General features: G+C 38.9%; 1 protein-coding gene across 9 annotated transcripts in view; it reads left to right on the top strand.

The window, feature by feature from the left end:
• Positions 1–19,597, top strand: part of rap1gapb (RAP1 GTPase activating protein b) — an 80,936-nt gene that overhangs the window by 44,940 nt on the left and 16,399 nt on the right. For 7 of the 9 annotated variants that reach the window (XM_085457449.1, XM_085457446.1, XM_085457443.1 and 4 more), the window contains 3 exons: positions 6,928–7,021; positions 15,960–15,995; positions 17,302–17,349. In XM_085457449.1, coding sequence (XP_085313575.1) covers positions 15,978–15,995; positions 17,302–17,349 — 66 coding nt within the window. In that variant the 5' untranslated portion in view covers positions 6,928–7,021; positions 15,960–15,977. Of the gene's footprint in view, positions 1–181; positions 214–6,927; positions 7,022–15,959; positions 15,996–17,301; positions 17,350–19,597 lie in introns of those variants that run through there. The other 2 variants (XM_085457450.1, XM_085457444.1) reach the window with 2 other exon arrangements.

Here is a 19,597-nt window from a genome sequence, read left to right as displayed (position 1 = left end):
AACCCAAGATAGACAGATGAAAGAAAGCGAATGACAGAATAGAAACAGCTAAAGAACAGTCTTACTCTTGTGTAGGTGTTTCCGTCTGATCCTGATCTGCATTGATCTCTTTATCAAATGCCACTTTGAATGTTGAACTTTCTCTCTCGCTCTCTTTATCTCCTTCCCTCTTTCTCTCTAGTCCACCCAGGAAGTGGCTGACTGGCATCTCGAGTAAATGACTCTGCTTTCATTGTGCATTAGCTGCTGTACTTGATTAGATTAGTTGCTCTCTACTAAGTGGACCTGCAAAGCTTAGGGGTTTATGCGTACTTGTCTCTTTGAGGCTGCGCGTGTGTGCATGTGGGTGTGTGCATGTCCATGTCTGTGTTGTTGTTGGTAAAAGGAAGGATGCAGCCAAGCAGGACATTACTCTTAAAGCTAAAACGTGATCCTGATATTATTTTTGTTCAGTATTTATGAATCTCCGAAGCCCGAGCCAAGAGCAAGAATTTAATCTGCAGAGCTATTGAAGAGTGAAACCTGAAGCCGCTCCAAGGACGATGAATTGGAAAATAGCATTCTGTTGTTTGAGCGCTCACATTCATTTGAGTTTTGTTTGACTGTAATGTCAACAGTTATCAAGCAGAAAATGTGCCAGCGTGTCCGCAGAGTTTGTGCTTTGCCAAAGCAAAGTCTCTAGTTCACTCATTTTGCAGCAACTCCAGGCTCTGTTTTGTGGTGACACATCAAGGGAAAAGCTGACATGATGATGATGATTTTGATCACCATTTTAGCAAAACACAGTTACTGCTTTACACCCGGTACTAGTGGAAGCAAAGCGGGAATAAATAAATATGTTGTGGTTTAGATAATGGGGCTGTTGTTCTTGTGCTGACTTTATTTAGTGGTGGTTTATTTGTTTTATTGCTTTTTGTTGGGAGATTTGCATTTGAAATGCATAACTATATTTGTCTGTGCAAATTGCATATGTAGTTGGATTGGATTTTTGTTTTAATTTAACTATATGACCTAAAATCATTAATTGGACCAAACACAACTGGGTGGATCTTTATGATGCTCTTATTTTAGGTAAGTTTGAAAGTTTGATTTCTTCTTGTTGCATACATTAATCCTACCTCATTTAGGCATTACTTACAAAGCACTGGGTAGCATTTGTGATCTCATTTAAAATGCACCGAGGTCTCCTTGCTGTGCATAAGTTGTCTCCTAAACCCATTATGGTAAGCTTTAATGGATAAACTTACTGTACTATTAATAGGCAAGGTTACTCTACCATAGCAGCACTCGACCAGATGATATCTGACTCCTCCTGCAGTGCCCGTGGTTATCATTTGTTTGCCAAAAAAAACAATGCATCATTGAGCCGGACATGTGCAATATTCATGTTCAGCCAGTATTTAGCCTGGGGTCTCTACTGTTTGTTTGATAACCACTGTAGATGGTTATCGCTGATGAGCCTCCCAGATGACCCTTCAGATGAACATTTTAGATAACCATTTTCTGCTTTTTCATGCTTGTAGACCTGACCTTAGGCTGACTGAAGGCAGAGTTGTTAGACAACTGATAAACAGAAAATGACAAATTGTCAGTATATTTTAACTTTTGTGTCAAGCTGTAAAATAATGTTTATTTGTCCTGTTGTCCTATTTGTTAGCAAGATTACACAAAAAATAATCTTTCCAATTTTAATTAAACCTTTAGAGGGTTATAGCACAAGCGAAAGAGCACATTGCAATTATTTTGGTGTGAATCAAAAGGTTAATGTTTGATTTTATTTCACAATTTTGTAATAACTAACATTAACTACAACTGCAGCTTTTCTCGTTATATGAATAGATCAGTTGCATTTAACGGAGGGTATGCAAAGAACTGTAGCTATTTGAGAATATGGGCGTTTGTAACAGAGCTATAATAACTATTAATGTGAAATTGATGTTATTATTTTGCTGCTTAAAGATTTAGATGTGTGTTTGTGTTGTATTTATGTATTATTTCTTCGCGTGAAGTTTGGCACCCATCTAGTTTTGCTGGTATGGTTTCATAGTCTTGGATCCAAATGTGACTTTTAGAGAAAAGAAATTATATTTACGTGGCCAGTACATTTTACTGTTAATTTGATAAACTAAATAAATGCGTTTTCCTCTGTTTGTCTGACCATGACCCTGCATGCTCTCTGTGACTACAGTACCCCTGTAAACACAAACTACTCAAAATAATATTTTTAATCCAGTTTGTAGAGCATTCAGTGTTGTCCCGCTCATTGGCATTTGCAGGTGCCGCACAGCCTGCGCCTTGGTTGGAGAACAGGAAGCTGGAATGCTTATCAGAGCTCATGACCTGGCAGTCCGTGGAGGCTGCTGCTGGTAAACACAGGATTAATTGGTGGATTTAGATTCAGAATGCTTTGTGTCCATTTTAGAAACTTCTGGGAGCAGAAATGAAGAATAAAATTAGAATAAGACTGTAATCCAGAAATTAAAAGGCCTGAAGATCAGTATCAGTTCTTATGCAGATTCACTGTTTGTCTATGGTATCATCGGTAGTGTTGCATAGACTGAGCATTTTGCAGTTATTATTAGGTGTTATCAGTGTGTCAAAAATGAAAGCTTAAAGTGGCTCTGTGTCATGCTGTTTAACTTCCTTTTTACAGTCTGTTAGCCAAAGAAATTTGAAATTAAAATGCATATTTGGCATATTTGGGTAATTATTTATAATTATTTATCATTTATACATGTCCTATATAATATTCAGCAAATCAAGAATATGTTTTACTTGGATAACTGGAGGTAATTGTTTTAAAAAAAAGACTATCTTTATTAATAGTGCCCATATTTATTTTAATTTCTCCCAACTTTCATGTGTAACCTAGATTTTGGGCTTATTTTCTTTAAATGGAGCATCTTAGAGTGATTCAGGGGTTAGGTGATGTTGCTAGGTGACACACACCTTTATACAGTTCCAGCTGTAACAAGAATTCAACCTCAAAAAGGAAAAAAAAGAGAAGCTTTGTGCACAGCATGTATGCCACAGAGAAATAGGTGTTGTCAAGAAGAAAAAACTATGACAAATTTATGTTTGTGGTGGTGACTGTGGGCTCAGCCCATAAAAACAGATGATCAAGGATCTTTTATTAACACTGGTATGAGCAATGTGTTTTGCTCAGCAGAGGAGAGAAAGTGATAAGTCATGATTTACCTTCTTTCTCTGTCTTTTCCCCCCCTTTTCTTTGTATGCACATATGTCTAAATAATACGAGTGTGCAAATAATTAATTAGATAAAGAATAAACCGTTCAATTGGGATCATTGGTTGGCTGTTTGGCAATAGACAGGGCAGCTCACACTGTTTAACCTAGCTAGATAGGTGTTTCTTGGGTTGAGCTTCCTGTGTTCCAGTCACCCAACCACCATGACACAGTGACCCTCACATCTGCCAGCTGCTGTTCAAAGGTGTGACCTGTTCTACATCCAGAGCTCATTCAAACATAGCAGAGTATTTAGTGTAACTGTGGCCCATTTTATATAATGAATGAGAGAAGCTGTGTAGCATTTAATATTAAGAAATAACACTTGTTTGTAAGCAAACTGCTTGAACGGGCATTCAATTGATAAAAAAGGAATCACCATCTATTTTCTCTTGAATGCCTGTCTGACACTCTGCATAATCCACTGTCAGAGGCCTTGAAATATTTAGTGGCTTCAATTGTACTCATTTATTTGTGTTTCTCGTTCCGCCATTTAGTCCTGCTTTCTGTGCCCTTGCCTCTCTGCCCTACCTTAATTGGTTTGCATATTCCTAATAAGTTCCCTGTGTAATTACAGCTCTCTGTAGGTATCCTTCAGTCTTTTGTGAGTCTATATGTTTATTCTACCTCTTGTGGTCCCTGTGTTTTGTTTTGTTTTCTTGGATTTTCTAGTCTTTCTGTGACTCAGTGTCTTCTCCCATGGGGTTGTCATCACTAAACACATCTAACTGTCTTCTACAAAAGTAAATGAAAGTCACCTGGTTTGGACTTTTGGTCACATTAAATTAATTTAAAATTGTATCAAATATATCCGTACTGTAATCCCTGCAGGATCATGAGTTATGAGACGAGATAGCCGTCTCTACCCTTTCTCCTAACATCTTTAATGTTTTAATTGACTAGGTCATGAGTTCAGTCACTGTAGCCACCTTCAGAGTTTAAAAAAAATTATGCATGTAGAAGATGCTATGTGATGTAGAAGAACTATGTGAATAATATAGCCTTCCTTGCAGAGATGATACAGCTCATGCATACCGTTAGTGTTCAATTAGAAACAGCCTTGAGTCATTTTGGCTCCCCAAAGATTCAAGTTCTTAGCTTTGGCAGTACTTGCCATCATTCTTGCCCCAGAGTCTCTTGAAGTAGCCAGGAAGCTCCAACATCTCAAGTACAAACGTCTGATGAGATCAGTAGTCATATTGGCAAAGACAAGTCTATGCTTTCTTCAACTTCCGTTACTGCATGGGTTCTAGCGTGAACGTCTCTATGCAAACAAAAATGTGAGTCTTTAGCACAGTTATTATTGCTGCACTTCTTTATGGTTTTGTGTGCTGAATCCTACTGAAGAAGGACAAGAAGGGCAAGGTTAAAGCCTTCCAGATGAAACGCTCGCACCAAATCCTCTTTGTCAGTCTGCTCAACCACCTTACAAGCACCTGTGTATGCCAATACTGTGCACACCAAGCAACCGTTGCAACTCTAATTCAGAAAAATCGATGCAGGCATGTCTGTCAAATGTAGCCTGATTGCTTTACAAGGCACTTGCTGTTAGATCTCCCAGATGGAAGTGTTCATCCATGGCACCCAAGAACCAGTGGAAAGATTTTAACCAAGCTGTGGTCCATCCTGGTACACTACAACCATGCAGGTGCTCCTGCACCAAGAGTGCAACAGTACTGCTCCCCGGTCAAAGAAGTGTGTGAAATGGAACAAGATCAAACAAACTGGGGAAATCCTGGTCGCTAAAACATATTGAGATGCTACATTAGGAACATTATCGCAATAATGAATGAATGAATAGCGCGGTGGTAACTGTTCACCAAAAAAACCCACAGCCCCAAGTATTGTAATTGTTGTGTAATTTTTTTCAACAATACAATGTGAACAAACCGATTTGTAGCTTTCTGTTAGCCAAAATTCACAGAAATGAGAGTCTAACCAAAATGACGAATAGAGAATGCAGAACATCCCTGGTGAATGTTCCCTTCACCAGTGAACCTCAGGCCTTCACAGCAGCAGTGTTATCATGTCACATGTCAGGATTGTGGTATTTGTTAACATGTGCTTGCTTTAATAGAATGCTGCAGTCCAGTCTCATTGAATCAAGCTTACCTCATTTACCCCATCAGTAAATCTACGCTGATTATCTGCCTTATAAATCATTTTGGTGATGGTAGAAACTGACACACACAACTTCTTTTTTGTTTGGCTGTTTCTTTTTATTTGTTCCTGGTTTACTGGTTCAAGTCACCTTCGTGCATATTTAGCATAGAGACAGCTAACTGATAACGGAAACCTCCCATGCATAAGATGCAAGTTTATTTAGAGAGACAAGAGCATAACTGCAGCCAGGTTCACTGCTTGGTCGCTTTCATTTATATTAAGTGAAACTTCAGCAAAGGCATGAATGTAAAGTAAATAATTGAATATTCTCTGAAGTAAAACAAAAACACCTTCCAAAGTCTGTGTGTGTTTGTGTCTTTTAATATACGGATAGTTGAGCAAAAATGTCACCTTAGCCTATGCAGATTTCTGACTTTTTAAACTCAGTAAGCCATTTCTTTGTCGGCAGATTTTGATACGTCACTCTTTGCTCCACGCGGCATTTGACATGTTTTATTGTGTTCGAGCTGTATTTTCTGAAAGATGTAACATCAGTGTTCACACTCTAAAGGAATGTCAGTTCTAAGAAGCTGAGGATCCAGCATAAAAGGATCAGGCATCCTCTTTCAGTTATTTCCCTGAATTCAGCAGATATCAGAGAACAAAGTACTGTTTTTGTGCTATGTTATAAATATATTTCCTAACCTCAGCTCCAGGTCAGCAGTCTGTTGTCATAAAAGTGCAGCTCTGTTTACTCAGACTTATAGATTCAGACAACATAGGCAAGGTGCTGCAGTAACTAATAACAGATTTTGTCTCGGAAGAAAGAGCACTGTGTAAATCATTTTTATTGTAGCATTAGACCACTGTGGCGTGTGCCAAAATGGCAGAATGATGGAAATATGTGAGAGTGAGTGCACACATCTCCACCATTTCTCACTGAATTCTCACAAAGAATCAGATTGTGCTATTGTTCTTTGTTTCTTTTGCTCCCAAGCAGTGTTTAGAAATGCCCTCTGCTGCAGGTTTGCGAACAGGATGCATGCACAGACGGGCTGCCAGTTCTAGCAACTGACTGTTGTGTGAGACGAAGTGTGAAGTAATATGCTGTGACCAGGATCCTGGTCAGACTGGTAATTCACTCCAATCACACAAAGAAGAAAAAGGGTAGAGAAGAACAGAGAAGAAGCAGTGGGTTAGCAGATGAAAGCTGAAGGGTACTTTCTTCCTCTGCTTCATATCTATTTTCATCAGGTTTCACCTCATTTCCACACTTACATTTTCCTCTGTGTAGTTCTCCTAATGTCTTCTGATTCAAGGTCTTGCCTCTGAATACATTCACCAGATTCAACCTTGCTTGTGAGCACAATAAGTAAACACAATGGATGGGGGGTTTCAAATACTTCCAAAAAAAGATTACACTGTGGTGTAATAATAGCTTTGGTAGGAAGTGTCAATTGCATTGCAGGCATTTTCCCATGCACTTATTGCTTAAGTTAGAAACTTGACTTATGGCTACTAGTAACCTCTTTGTCTTTCTCTGTCCCCATACCCCCCTCCACCTTCTCTGACTTACAGGAAACAAGATGGAAGGATCCGTCGTATCTCTGATGAAGTAGAGCCCCCACTAGCACATTCCCGCCCTCCATTTCTTTCCCCCTCACTTTCAAAGGTAATACAAGGCTTTGACCTGCTGCTGCTACTCTTTTCTTTAATCAGGTTTGCATTTGCATTCAGACACAGTGCCAAGAATCCCACACGAACAATGTGAAACTGAGGGTTTTACCACTTAAAGTTACGGTTAACTCAGTTCCATTGATAATATTAGTAATTGTGGCATAACGTGTCATCCCCTTCTATGCATGATTGATTAATAGCATTTACTGGGATAAGAATTACAGCCCTGATTAATATCTCTTTAATTAATACTGTCACACTTATGAGTATGGTGGTATTAAAAGTCAAAAGGTCGTGTCAAGATATTGTCATATAGACCAACCTGTCGGCATGAAAAATGACATTACTGTTTCCTAGTGATCCCCCTGTGTGTCTGAATGTTTCAGTGAGAAGAGCAAACAAATGATGATTTAATCCTGCTATATGTTTTCCAAAGACCTTTTTTTCATTTGGAATATATTTAAAGTAATTGTGCATTTGATATAGTCTGCACTGCAGGGAATGAATGTGATTAAACTCCGTCATGAAGTTGTGCGCTAGACTGAGTAAGGCTCTATGGATGTGGTTTCGAGCAGCTGGTTGTGATGGAACTAGAGATCAATGGGGTGGAGCTGGTTGCATCAGTCAGACACTGCAGTGACAGCTGACAGCAGCCGACAAAGAAACAGTTTTAGAGTTTGACAGCAGTTGAAATAATTGGCGCATATAGGTTGTTGCAACTTCTGCTTGGCCAAACTGAAAATTATTTTTAAAAGTATGTACGGCTACAGAAGTCTTAGTGATTCAGCTTTTATTAAATTTCACACAAGCACATTCTCACTCTCATTTTCTCACGTACTGATGCTTGGTCAGGACCTCTGTCACTTTTCGATGTGCGGTTTACTGCTCCGGAATACAATTTTACTGGATAAGAAAGAATAACAATGAAAAAAAAAAAAAGATAGAGCCTGACATGGAAGAAAGGAGTGTGACTCCTGTCTGAGACCACTGCTTTTATGTTCCATCTCCTTTTTTTCTGTTACTTTTTGTTCAGGTTGAGCCAATTAACTACTGCAAGATTTAGGAAAATATTGTGTTCAAATATCCTTTCTTACAATGCGTACATTAGAAGGTAAATTTCTCCCTTTATTGGTTTACGTCAGTAAAACATCCTGAGGCAGTGACAACACAAGCAGATCACTTGTACCTGTAGGCCTATGGTGTCTTTTTAGAAACTGAAGGACTTTTACTGAAGTGTGCTGGTCTACCTTGCATATGAAAAGGGGCTCCCATTTTCTCAACACATAACCTGGTCTTGAGCAGGTTATGTTCGGAAATTTGATTCATGCTGCTTTTGGAAACCATCTGAAAGCACCATGTTTTCACGGTTTCTTTTATGCACAGCATGTTTTAAGTGCAACAAAGATTTGCTGTGCAAATATATTTTCTATGTGCAAGTTATTAAGCTGTGCCTTGCTCTAATATCAGAAATGAGGTCCAGCTGTAAAGTTACAGCAGCAACAACTATGGATTGCATTGTCACTGGAATATACATGCATTCAGGTGCTGATGCAGAACGTGTAAGAATGTTTTTATAGTTTACTTGATTCTAATCTGTTGCTGAGTTTGTTTTACGCTGCTGGAATTGCAGCTTTTATAATACAGAGCACACACCGAGAATACCTGCTTAATCAATAAAATTAATTCATTTGATCTGGCAACAAACGAAAACTATTTCCATCTCTCCTTTATTATGTGACTTTAATGTTTAAATGTAACCAGTTTAAAGTTTCAGAGCTCTAATGTGCATCTATCACATTAGAAATAAACAGTAGCAGCCAGAGAGTGCACTCAGGATTTATTATTCTAATTACTGTGAATTGTAGTTCTTGTGATACTGACTTCACACCTCATCTATTAGTTGTAGTATCAAGTGTGCCTCCCGTGTCTTATTTCTGTGTTTGCGCCTTGGGTCCTTTGTGTTTCATTGCAAATCTTGTTGCGTTATTATGAATGTCTTTCTCAGTCTCCTTTGGCTATTTGCAGTTTTACTTTGAAGATCTGTTTTCTTTCCTGTCCTGTGTTAGTTTTGCTTCCTCTCTATTTCCTCCCAATCGTCCCTCCAATTGACTGTCTTCACCTGTGTGCGATTGCTTTCACCTGTGTCTTGTTATCCTCCTTTTGGACATTCACTAACCAGCCCACTGTGTATTAATACGTCTGTCTCCCTTTTTATCTTGTCAGATCATCTGTGCTTCCTGTCTTGCTGACATGTATTCTCTCTAGAGCTGCTGTGTGTTTCCTTTGTTCCAGACATGTGATTAATCAGCAAAATAAAGGCTCTTTTTTTCTGTACATCGTATACTTTAGTTATCCTGAATTTAGGTTCACTCTGATCACTCTGATCTCAAATCCATGTCAAGGCATGGGGAGTAAGTAGGGACTAGATCACACAAACTGGTACAACTAAATACCAGCACCATGAAATCTGATGGTTCCAGCCAGGCATTAATGTATGAAGAGCTCGCAGTGACAACTGGTTGGAGTGACATGTTTCTATGACTAACATTGCAGTCTTTTAAGCTCAATCTGACATTACATTTACTAAAGTTTAAATACAAACAGAATGCAATGAAAGCAAATCTCCATCCAATGTAGATTTTCAGCCTTTCCACTTTTGCACAGAGATTTTTCCAGATTCTCTTCTATTTAATGATATTGTGCACTGCAGATCATGAGATATTCAAAATCGTTACATTTTGACTTTGAGGAATTTAAAATTGGGAGCCTGATCTTGGTATTTTTCTTTAAAAAGTAATGGTTTCAGTTTAAACAATTGATATGGTTTATGAGATTTGCAAAAATAATTTGCAAGTCGTTACACTTCTTAGATTAATTTTACATCTTGCACGTTATTTGCATCTTAATTCTCTCACAGTAGGAGATGTAAAATAAAACTAGTTACTCTGAAACTGGGCTACATATGAAATGTTATATACGTAACATACATCTCGCCCTTAATCTGTGTCTTTAATTTTTCATTGGTGCCCTCTCTCTTTTTAGCTCATCAAATTCTTTAACTGTTACCCCCAGGTGAAAATTTTCTCTGTTGCCTTCACCCCCGGTAGCTCCGGTTGGCAGACTGTTGTGGAGCCTGACAGTCTGTGCCCTCTGTCACAGGCTTACGGGACAAATATAGATCTGTGGCAGTTGTTCCTCTCTAATAGCGTACATACCAGTGTAGGCACAGTGGGGGTATTTCTGTCATGCTTGTAAGGGAAATACAGTTTGCAAGGCATTAATAATCTACATATGGAGTTTCAGGAATAGATTTAGCATTTCATCTGTTCAAATGATTTAAATGATGTTCTTGTTTCTTAATGTGGTTTGTTGTGTCAAAATGTAGAGCTATTTATACTTCCACAGTCTCAAATGGAAAGAAGCGAGAGTGAGCTGTTATTTTTTTGTTTTTTCCAAAATGGATTACTTACAGGAAGTATGTATACATAAAGGTTAACAGGTTCAACCCACTAGTGCTGTTAAAACAATGAAGTTAATTAATATTGTAATGCTTTATTTTTTATCGCTATAGAAAATGTTAGTGGTTGAAGTTAAAAGCCCCTTAAGTAAAACAAATCCACATTAGATGAATCACAGAAATGTATAATGAATGCAACTTATTAAGTGCATATTGTGTGTTTTCATTTGATATGAGGTATACTAATACACTAATGGTGGCCTGTTAAGCTTTGCTTACAGACATAGCTGCATAGTTATAGGAATCCCTTTTCAGATTCACAAATGCATTTGCACATGTTTATGAAGTGATTTCTCTGATGATTATAAAACTCTGATTTGGTACAGTTGCAGGTCTTATATAAGAATATTACGCAGGTAAAACCAAAAAAAAAAAGCCTCAGGACTCCAATGGGAACTGGGAAAAGCCTGATATATTGCCTTAGGTGATAAATGTAAAAATGTCACTTTGCATAGGGAGCTAAAAAGTACTAGTTTAAGAAAGGGGAATAAACTTGAAGATTTTGACATTTAAAAAAAAATGCTTAGCGGACCTCTGTGAACTACTCCTCATTTGTGACTGAGGTTACATTAGCTGCTCCAAGTGTAACACCCTCTTACCCTCAAATATGTTAATACACTCTCTGCAGCCAAGATGCAGTGCAACGGGTAGACGAATGATTAGAAAAAATAAAACTTTATCTCATATAAAAGCGCCATAAAAACTGCTGCATTGGTTGAGTACTTTTTTAAAATTATGTCATTAACCACTTTCGGTTTAACATTAATAGATGAGCACTAATTAATTAAACTCTTGTAAAATTTCATTATCTTTGCCGTCTTTTTTCTTGCTGGATATCTGTGTCTAAATGTTTTGTTCTTTCCTTTTTACTGGAGTGAGACAGTAGGAAACCTGCTTGGACATACAGAGAACTGAGCAGAAGTTCTGCAGACCTTAACCTCTGTGGCAATCAACCAACTCATCTGAGGCGTTGATGGAGTGGAATGGGCCATCTGTGTGAACTCCATTTGTGTCCCTGAGGCCAATGTGGCCACAGCAAGGTCAGGCTAGTTTGCGCCAGACCCGATGAATGGACCACAATGGATTTTCTCTGGCTGAAATACTAGGCTTCTCTGCCCATTGGTCGACTCTCTTGAAGTTTAGTTTTCTGTTTTACTCAAGGATTTGCCTTTGAGAAAGCAGCTAACCCACAGAGTATAATCAATCAATCAATCAATCAATCAATCAATCTTTATTTATAAAGCACTTTTCATACAGAGAAAATGTAGCACAAAGTGCTTTACATAGTTAAAAGCAGCCCACCCCACCCTCCAACTCACTCCCCACACTCTCAATACACATATATCCCCCCACCCACACACACATACACACACGCGCACACTTAAAGAGTAAAATTGGGCTGGGCTCGCATGAGCCAAGTGAGGAAACACTATAACAGGGAGCCGTCTGCACCGGGAGCCGGTCACAGACCGCAGCCTCCAGGCTGGGCACACAGGAGGGAGGCAAAGAAGCCCCCCAGCCAGGCTGAGAGGACCCGAGAGACCCAGCAGCCACGGTCAATAACAGCCCCGGTGCAGAGAGCGCCCTCCAAGGAAACACTGGAGATATGACGCAATACAATATATATAGGGTAAAATGATAAAATAAATAAGAACAGGATACAATATAAATATAAATAGAATAAGAAGATTAAAAAATGAATAAGAATAAAATCAAACAAATATTAGGTAAATCCTAAATTAATGATAGAGTAACAGGATAGAATAAATGAAAAGAGTGTGAAGAGGTGTGGGAATATTGGTTTGGACTCATGTGTTGGCAGTTTGTTTGTCAAAATCCAAAAGGCGCTAGTTTTGAATAGTTAGAATGAGAAGTAAGCATTTGAATCAGAGCGGGATAAAAGTCTGGATTGTATGGGTCATTGATGTAAATAGTCCGTACATGTTTTCATGGACATACTATACTTAAATGTACACAACCATTCAATCAAATCAGTCAATCAATGAATTTGTTGATTATTCAGCCTCTTTCACTCGCACACTCTATCTGAGGCCCAGCAATTGGCTATAATCCACTCAAAGAAAAAGAGATGTGTAGCTCATGCTAACAGTACATTCACTGCAGCAGCTCCAAACCGTCTCTAAGGGCAGAGACAAAAGAGCAGCTTAAAAGACTGAAGGTCCTGAAGAGTGGAAGTGCAACCAACAGCATTTTTTTTTAGTAAACACTGTTCCTTAAAATCACACCAAATACTGCACTTATTAAAATCAAGATTGTGCAACAGCTTGTTGAATTTCCCACCGACTTAAGCTAAAATGTTGCACACACCAGCATGACTTTACAGTCAGTATGCTTTGTAACTGAAACAATGTTAACACTAATTGTGAATCTGAATAGCATTCACTACTCTCTGCCCACAACTTCGTTGCTGTCATCTACCACTGTTACATGACATTTGGGCAAGTGTGTAACTTTGTAAGTGAACTAGTGCTAAAGCCAGTTTCTGAATAAACAGATTAGCTAATAAATTTTTTAAAAAGTAATAAAATGCACCCTCGGGATAGTGTTTAAATTGCATGGTGCAGTGTCACTCTACTGAATGTATACCTCTGTATACGAGATGTTCAAACCATGTCATCCTGTCACCCTATACTCTTTAGTTTTCCTCAAAGGAAATCAGTGAAGACCAGTGGCTATGTTCATCCTTGATTGTAAAATATAAATGCTTTTTATACTGTATATTGCTAAAATGTATCCTTTTGAAAGCTTCCCTCTGTTTTTGAAGTGGGTCAGTGCAGATATCTGATACTGGAGGAGGGCCTGATCAAGAGACGAGCCAAGAAAAAGTTCTGCTTGTAAGGAACAGCTTCCCTTTCATCCCAGAGTGCCTCCCTGGTCTTTTTATCTCTTTCTCTCTCTTCTACTTTCTCTTGCACTCTTGTGTCATACCCATCTTTAACTATGCACAAATGATTTTTAGAATTGCTGAGGTTCGCTGAGCAGATTTTAGCTTCACTTATTTACCCCAGTGGAGGCAAGCTTTGAGCTTTCACGTTGTTGTTTTCTTTCTGTTCATCGTCTTTTTTCTTGATTTTCTCTTTCATTTATTTTGGGCTACTTTGTCTTTTAATGAAGTGATTCTCAAAGTGCAAACCACAGGGAAACTCGAGCTGTAAGGTTGGTCTTTAGTTATATAACGGGAAAGAGATGATGAGACTCATGACTTGAGAAATTTGAGATGAATGAAAAGAGGAAGAGAATGTTCTCATATTGTGATACAGCAAAAAGAGAACTATGCAGTTTTAAGTCCACATGCAAGTGTGTGTGCACGAAAAAGAGAAGACGGTTTCACAGAGTACAAAGGGAGGGGAGCAACATTGTTCCTCCCTTCGTCCTACTTCCTTTACCATAGCTCTATTTGCCGTGGGGGTGTGGAGGGTTGGGTGTGGGGGGTGAAAAGGGGAAGGAAGGGCAATAATATCCTCACATTACAGCACATGCTGCTTTTACCTCACACACAGATATGGGTTTTGATGGACAGCTATAAGTTTGTTTTTTTTTCCCCACAAATCCACTGCCTGAGCGACAGTGAATGTAAAGTGTCATTGTCAGGCTCGCCTTTCTCCTTGGGGCTGACAGTGACATCAACACCCTCGCTCTTGTCAGCTTGACTGCATCTGTACTTGTGGAATAATGACGGAGCTCAGCATGGCTGAGACTGTCTTATTGGATAGACTGCTCAGTAGTCCCCCCAATAAGCCTTTTTTCAAGAGACGATGCTTAAGTGATGTGAGTATTTTTCATTTGCTGGAACTGAGTTTGTTATTTCTGTTATCTTGCTTGACTCTTAAGTTTGCTCGGGAACACAAATATAAATATAGTATGTGTGGTGTTGTAGAAAAGGAAGTAATGAAATTGTGTTAATTGCACAGACAGATAACACTTCACTAATCTTTTTGTTTTAGGAAGGAACTGTTAATAGCACATACCTTGGTAACCTGGTTTCATTATGTAAATATTTTGTATGTCTCATAATAAGATGGTTTTCCTTGCATTGTTAGGGTTTGTGTGCTGCTGTGCTCATAGAGTGCCTCCACAATTTGGGAGTGCGCCGCTTCTTTTTCTCTCTCTCAAAAAAAAAAAAAAGAATTCGGCACTGACGTGGCTGCTGTGGAGTCTGTGTGGTTCACTGATAATCTGTTCAGCCTAGGACAGTGTTTGTTGATGTTTGTTTTGCAGTCAAGAGAGCAGTATCTCCTTGAATATCATATGGCACTGTTTATTTTCACATAGAACAATAGACTGGGGCTGCACCTTTGGCTTTACTAGGTCAGGATCAGATGTGTGTGCATTTGTGAAGCATGCTTTCATGGGTGGAGGCGTATATATGTATGAGTTTGCAAGTATATTTTAGCACATGCATGTGTGAAATGTTTGTATGCATACATGTGTATTCTATCCTGTTGTTGTGTGTGTGTTAGTGTTTGTGTGTGTGTGTTTAGCAAGCCCCTGCAGTGCTCCTCAGTAAATTTAATCTGTCATGTGGAAACATCAGCTTGGCACTTCAGTCCACTTGTGTTACATGGTGATCAGAGGGCTCGCCCCACAACAGGCACTGCTGTCAGGGCTGCTGCAGTTCTCTCCTCCTTCAGCTCAGGTTGGAGCTGCTTAAAATCCTTAATGTGGCCTCTGCAGATGAGGGTGCATGCCTAAGGGCATTTTCTTTTGCTTAACCTCAACAAGTGATTCTCCTAATTGAGCAAAAATATATTATTTAGGGTGTAATGAAAAGCCAGTAGTGGCATTGAAATCTGTGTGTCCACTTAGGGAATTGATACTAATATTGCTAAGTGGACACGTGCTCATTACCAAGCATCATGATTACACCATGGCTGATATCAAACAGAGTTGCCAGATCATGTATGATAATTTATTTTAATGTCATGTTTTGGACTCTTCCTGTTGCCTGATAGGTTGTAGTGTGAAGTGTGTCTCATTCACACATGTGATGTGACTGTGTGCTTCATACACCAAAACCTGAGTGTCTTCCAGCTAATTGCGCAGAGTCAGATGAGCTGTTGGCTTTAGCAACAGAGAGAAGCACCATGGAGCTTTGATGCTCATTTCCCCCTAAGAGTTACTTGTTTACAGTGTGTTTGTCTTGAAGCGTGGAGGAGCGAGGGATTCTCCAGGCACTGAAGGGAGCCTCAGTGATATTGGTGTCAAGTGGGATGCGTTAGGGTGTACTAAAATGAGGCGTTAAATAGTGCCAGGGATTCCAACAGGAAATTTTTTGCCTTGAGAGTGCACAGGAAGCTTTTTCACTCAGCAGAGATGAAATCAAAGTAAACACCGAGAAGGAAAGCATATCACCACAAATATACCCTTTTTAAAACTTTGGATTTCTTTCCTCCAGACCTCGGACCTGTTTGCCATGATCGAGAGGTTGCAGGTACTGTAAATGTTCTACTGGCTCAGCTTTCTGCTTAAACCAGTTCTCCCTCACAGACTCAGAATTTTCACTTTGGACACAAAATCTCTATTTACTTCTATTTTGAGACTCCACTTTTTTTCTGTTTTTCCTGCTATTTTTGTATTCAGCACTGTAACTCCACTATACAGGAACACTGTGTGTCCATGTATTTACTATTAATGTGTCTTCTTGCAGCAAGAAACCTTATTCTTCTGAATGTGCTGAACAGATCCTTTGTGTTTTCCCTTCACATCTGTGTCATCAAGTAGCTTGACTTGTAGAAATCTAGTTTTTATTATAGCCAATGAGCTAGTGCTTCAGTGTAGCACAAATTATAAGCAAGTACTCCAGATACTGAGTAAGCCAGTGGAAAGAAAGCAAAACCATTAAAACGGGTTGTTCAAAAAGAGTCTAATTATGTAGGCATCAACCACATTATTTAGCATTGAATAGGTAGCCTATAAAATGAGAAAGGGTATTTCATCTTACGTGATGTTTTTTTTTAGGGATCAAAGTATGTCAACACAGGAAACTATTTTAATCTAAATGGTCTACTGTGATAATATCTTATTCCCAAGAGTCACAAAATCATTATTTAGCTTTACAAAAGTGCTATAAAGGCTATGCGACTGGTTTATCCATGAAGCTGTAGTGCTGAAAGACTCGCAGGCATAAAAAGCATGAGGTGAGATACATATTACTTATATAGTCTTTTGTACCGTCCACAGAAGGGTCAAGTGGATGATGGAAGTGAAAACATGAACAGCTTTCAGAGAATAGATTTGGTGAACACATGTGCACTTTCCCTTTGATTTGTCTTCTTTAGACAAAAAATTGCTTGGATATGCAGATCAGGAAATATTTCTGTGTTTTAGGAACTGTCAGCGTTAGTCAATGAAAGAATAAGAAGAGAGAGATTATTTATAACCCTATTATGGCCCTTGAGTAGACTTGTGGATAGTGAAATCATTTGTATAGCTTGATGGACGCACTCTTTCTGTTCTTGCCGCTTTTTCTGTCTACTATAGTTTCTAATTCCTTGGTCCTCTTTACTTCCTCTTTCTCTGGTAATTTCAATCACCTTTCTCTGGTGATCTAGATTATTTTCTGTCACAATGAACTGTTGAAGGTATTGTAAAATTACCTTGCATTACGCTGCTGCATAAGGTACTGACAGCCAGCATTGTCCTGAATCTGTATTTCTTTGTATATGTGTCAACAGCTGCTTAGATATCCTACCTGTGCCATCAGTATCCTGTCTATTTTTTCCTTCTCATCTTAACAGGGTTACAGAATGGATGAGCAAAGATGTCCCCTCCCTCCTCCCCTCAAAGTGAGTCGTAAATCCTCACATCTCCTCGTAGACTGCAGTCTGGTAAAGCATCTGTAATGGCAAAGTTAGAAACCTTTTCCTTATCGGCTGTCAGACAGGCTTTAGGGTGCTCACTGGGTGAGTTAGGAGTTCGACAGGGACTAGCACTGCAAAATCTTCTGTTACCCTCTGTCTGTTACCTAGACAGCCTAATGCAGGTACTATTCAAGGCACACAAAAAAAAGACACACAAAAGGTGGTAATCAGCAAACAGAAGAACATAAATTCTTGCAAAACCCTGTAACTTGGTCAGGGTTTGGCTGACTTCACCTGTGTACAGCTTAGTTGTAAAACAATTTTACGGTCAAATTAGGAATGCACAAAGTACCATCTCTATAAAGAATCACACATCTCATCTATTATCTTTTGATTCAAGCTACAACTGTATTTATCCAAGATTTATGTTTAAGAGACCCCAAACTCAATGATGTACAAGGTGTGTTAAAAAACCTCTGAGAGCAGGTGCATAAAAATCAAAAGCCTTGCATGATTTAAATTTGGCCTTTCTCAAGTTCAGGGTTGTATTCTCATGCACCTCTGGACTGTTTTCAGTGCAGCTGCATGTTTTTTAGATCTCTTGGGGGGGCTGTTAAAGCTTCATTGTGTTCCTCTGCGATAAGCAATGCATCTCCTGGAAAGCAGTCCAAGGTGGTGGGCAAAGATTATATCGGCATGGCCAGAAAAACAGCAGGCGATGGCTAGCTGCCATGAAACCACAGCTCAGATCATTTCCTCCCAGTGATCTCTTTTAGATGCCTCCGGATGTTACAATAGAACTCTACATTTACAGTCTTACCCTGGGAAATGAATCTGTGGTGCATAACCCAATGAATGTTGGGAAGGGGGGGGGGGTGGGGACAAAAGCATATGCTTCTTCTCTCATTCTTCAATTGCTTAATTGCCTTTGGGGCTTGTGGACTTGTCTGCTAAAAACTGTGGAAAACTACTAGGCCATAGCCAGGGACCCAGCACGTATCACTACTGACAGTTCTCCACACGAATTTTGGGTCAAACAGAAGTTCATATGTGTTTTCTGCCCATGTCTGAGTTTCATGGTAAAATTGTAACACATAACTTGTAAGTCTGAACAAGACATCCAGGGAGGGATCTAAAAATAGCACCGGTGCAGGAAGCTGTCTGGACATGGCTGAGAAGATGGCCAGAATTTAATTATGCAAGGCTTTTGATATTTGTGGTTTTTATAATCACATCTGCTTATACCTTGAAATTAAAAAAACAAGTGATTATTTAGTGCCAAACAAGCCTTCTTTGTATTATCATGTTGGTATCAAATCCTTTGTACTAATATTTAATATTAACTTCTCCCACTAACTTTAGCTCATACCATGAAAACAAACAGAGACCAAATTATTTGCACAAATGTCAACAGAAGCATATTTTGGGTAAATTCATTAGCCAGGAAATCTTGTAAAAGACCATCAATGGAGAGTTGCTTTTTCCATCAACTGCTCCTGCACTTGATGTATGAATGACAGCATCTATCAGTTAAGTCGTTCACTATATATAAATTGCCATAAAATTGCTTACATTCTTACTGGTCCACCAAGTTTCTTCATTTCTGACCTCTCCCTCTGTGCATTGTCACAAGAACTGTTATGTAAGGGAGTGTGACCTTCATTTACACATTTCACAAAGTTCTCAGTGTCACTTCTGCCACATGTTGCCCGTAGCTTGTAATGAAAGAAATCTTGCTATGCTTTGCTGGAAACATGAAACATTCTTGAGGAAAAGAGAAAACCAGTATATTAAATTGAGCAAATGTTGGTATGGAGTGCAACAAGCATTAAAAATTAATGCTGCAGCAAGTGAATACAAGTGTAAGAGGATAAAATGAGAGAAAATATTTGCTATTACGTGTTGTTCAGGGATTTTTTTACTACACATTGCAGCACATATTAGCTACCAATAACTGAAAGTAAGCCTTTATAATGTCAACTTTTAGACATCCAGATGAATATAACTGTGGGTGAAGGGTTGTCCTGTTATCATTTTGACCCTGGGGGGTTGTAACACCCAGATACTGGAGGTTATAAAATATGTAAACCTTTGCCAGATGACGGCCAAGTTTAAATAACATTTTAATAGTTACGTAATCAAAGCTGGGATAATGAATACAGACTGAAGCCTTAGATAACAGTTTCTTGAATAACAAAAGAGCTAAAGCGTTTATTCATTTATTATTTCTCAA

Source organism: Copadichromis virginalis, linkage group LG5, assembly GCF_057382275.1.
Source record: "Copadichromis virginalis isolate Kocher_CV1m ecotype Utaka linkage group LG5, C_Virginalis_male_GT1.1, whole genome shotgun sequence".
Taxonomy (NCBI): domain Eukaryota; kingdom Metazoa; phylum Chordata; class Actinopteri; order Cichliformes; family Cichlidae; genus Copadichromis; species Copadichromis virginalis.
The sequence above is the reverse complement of the archived record's forward strand: the minus strand, read 5'-3'. Positions and strand labels throughout refer to the sequence as shown.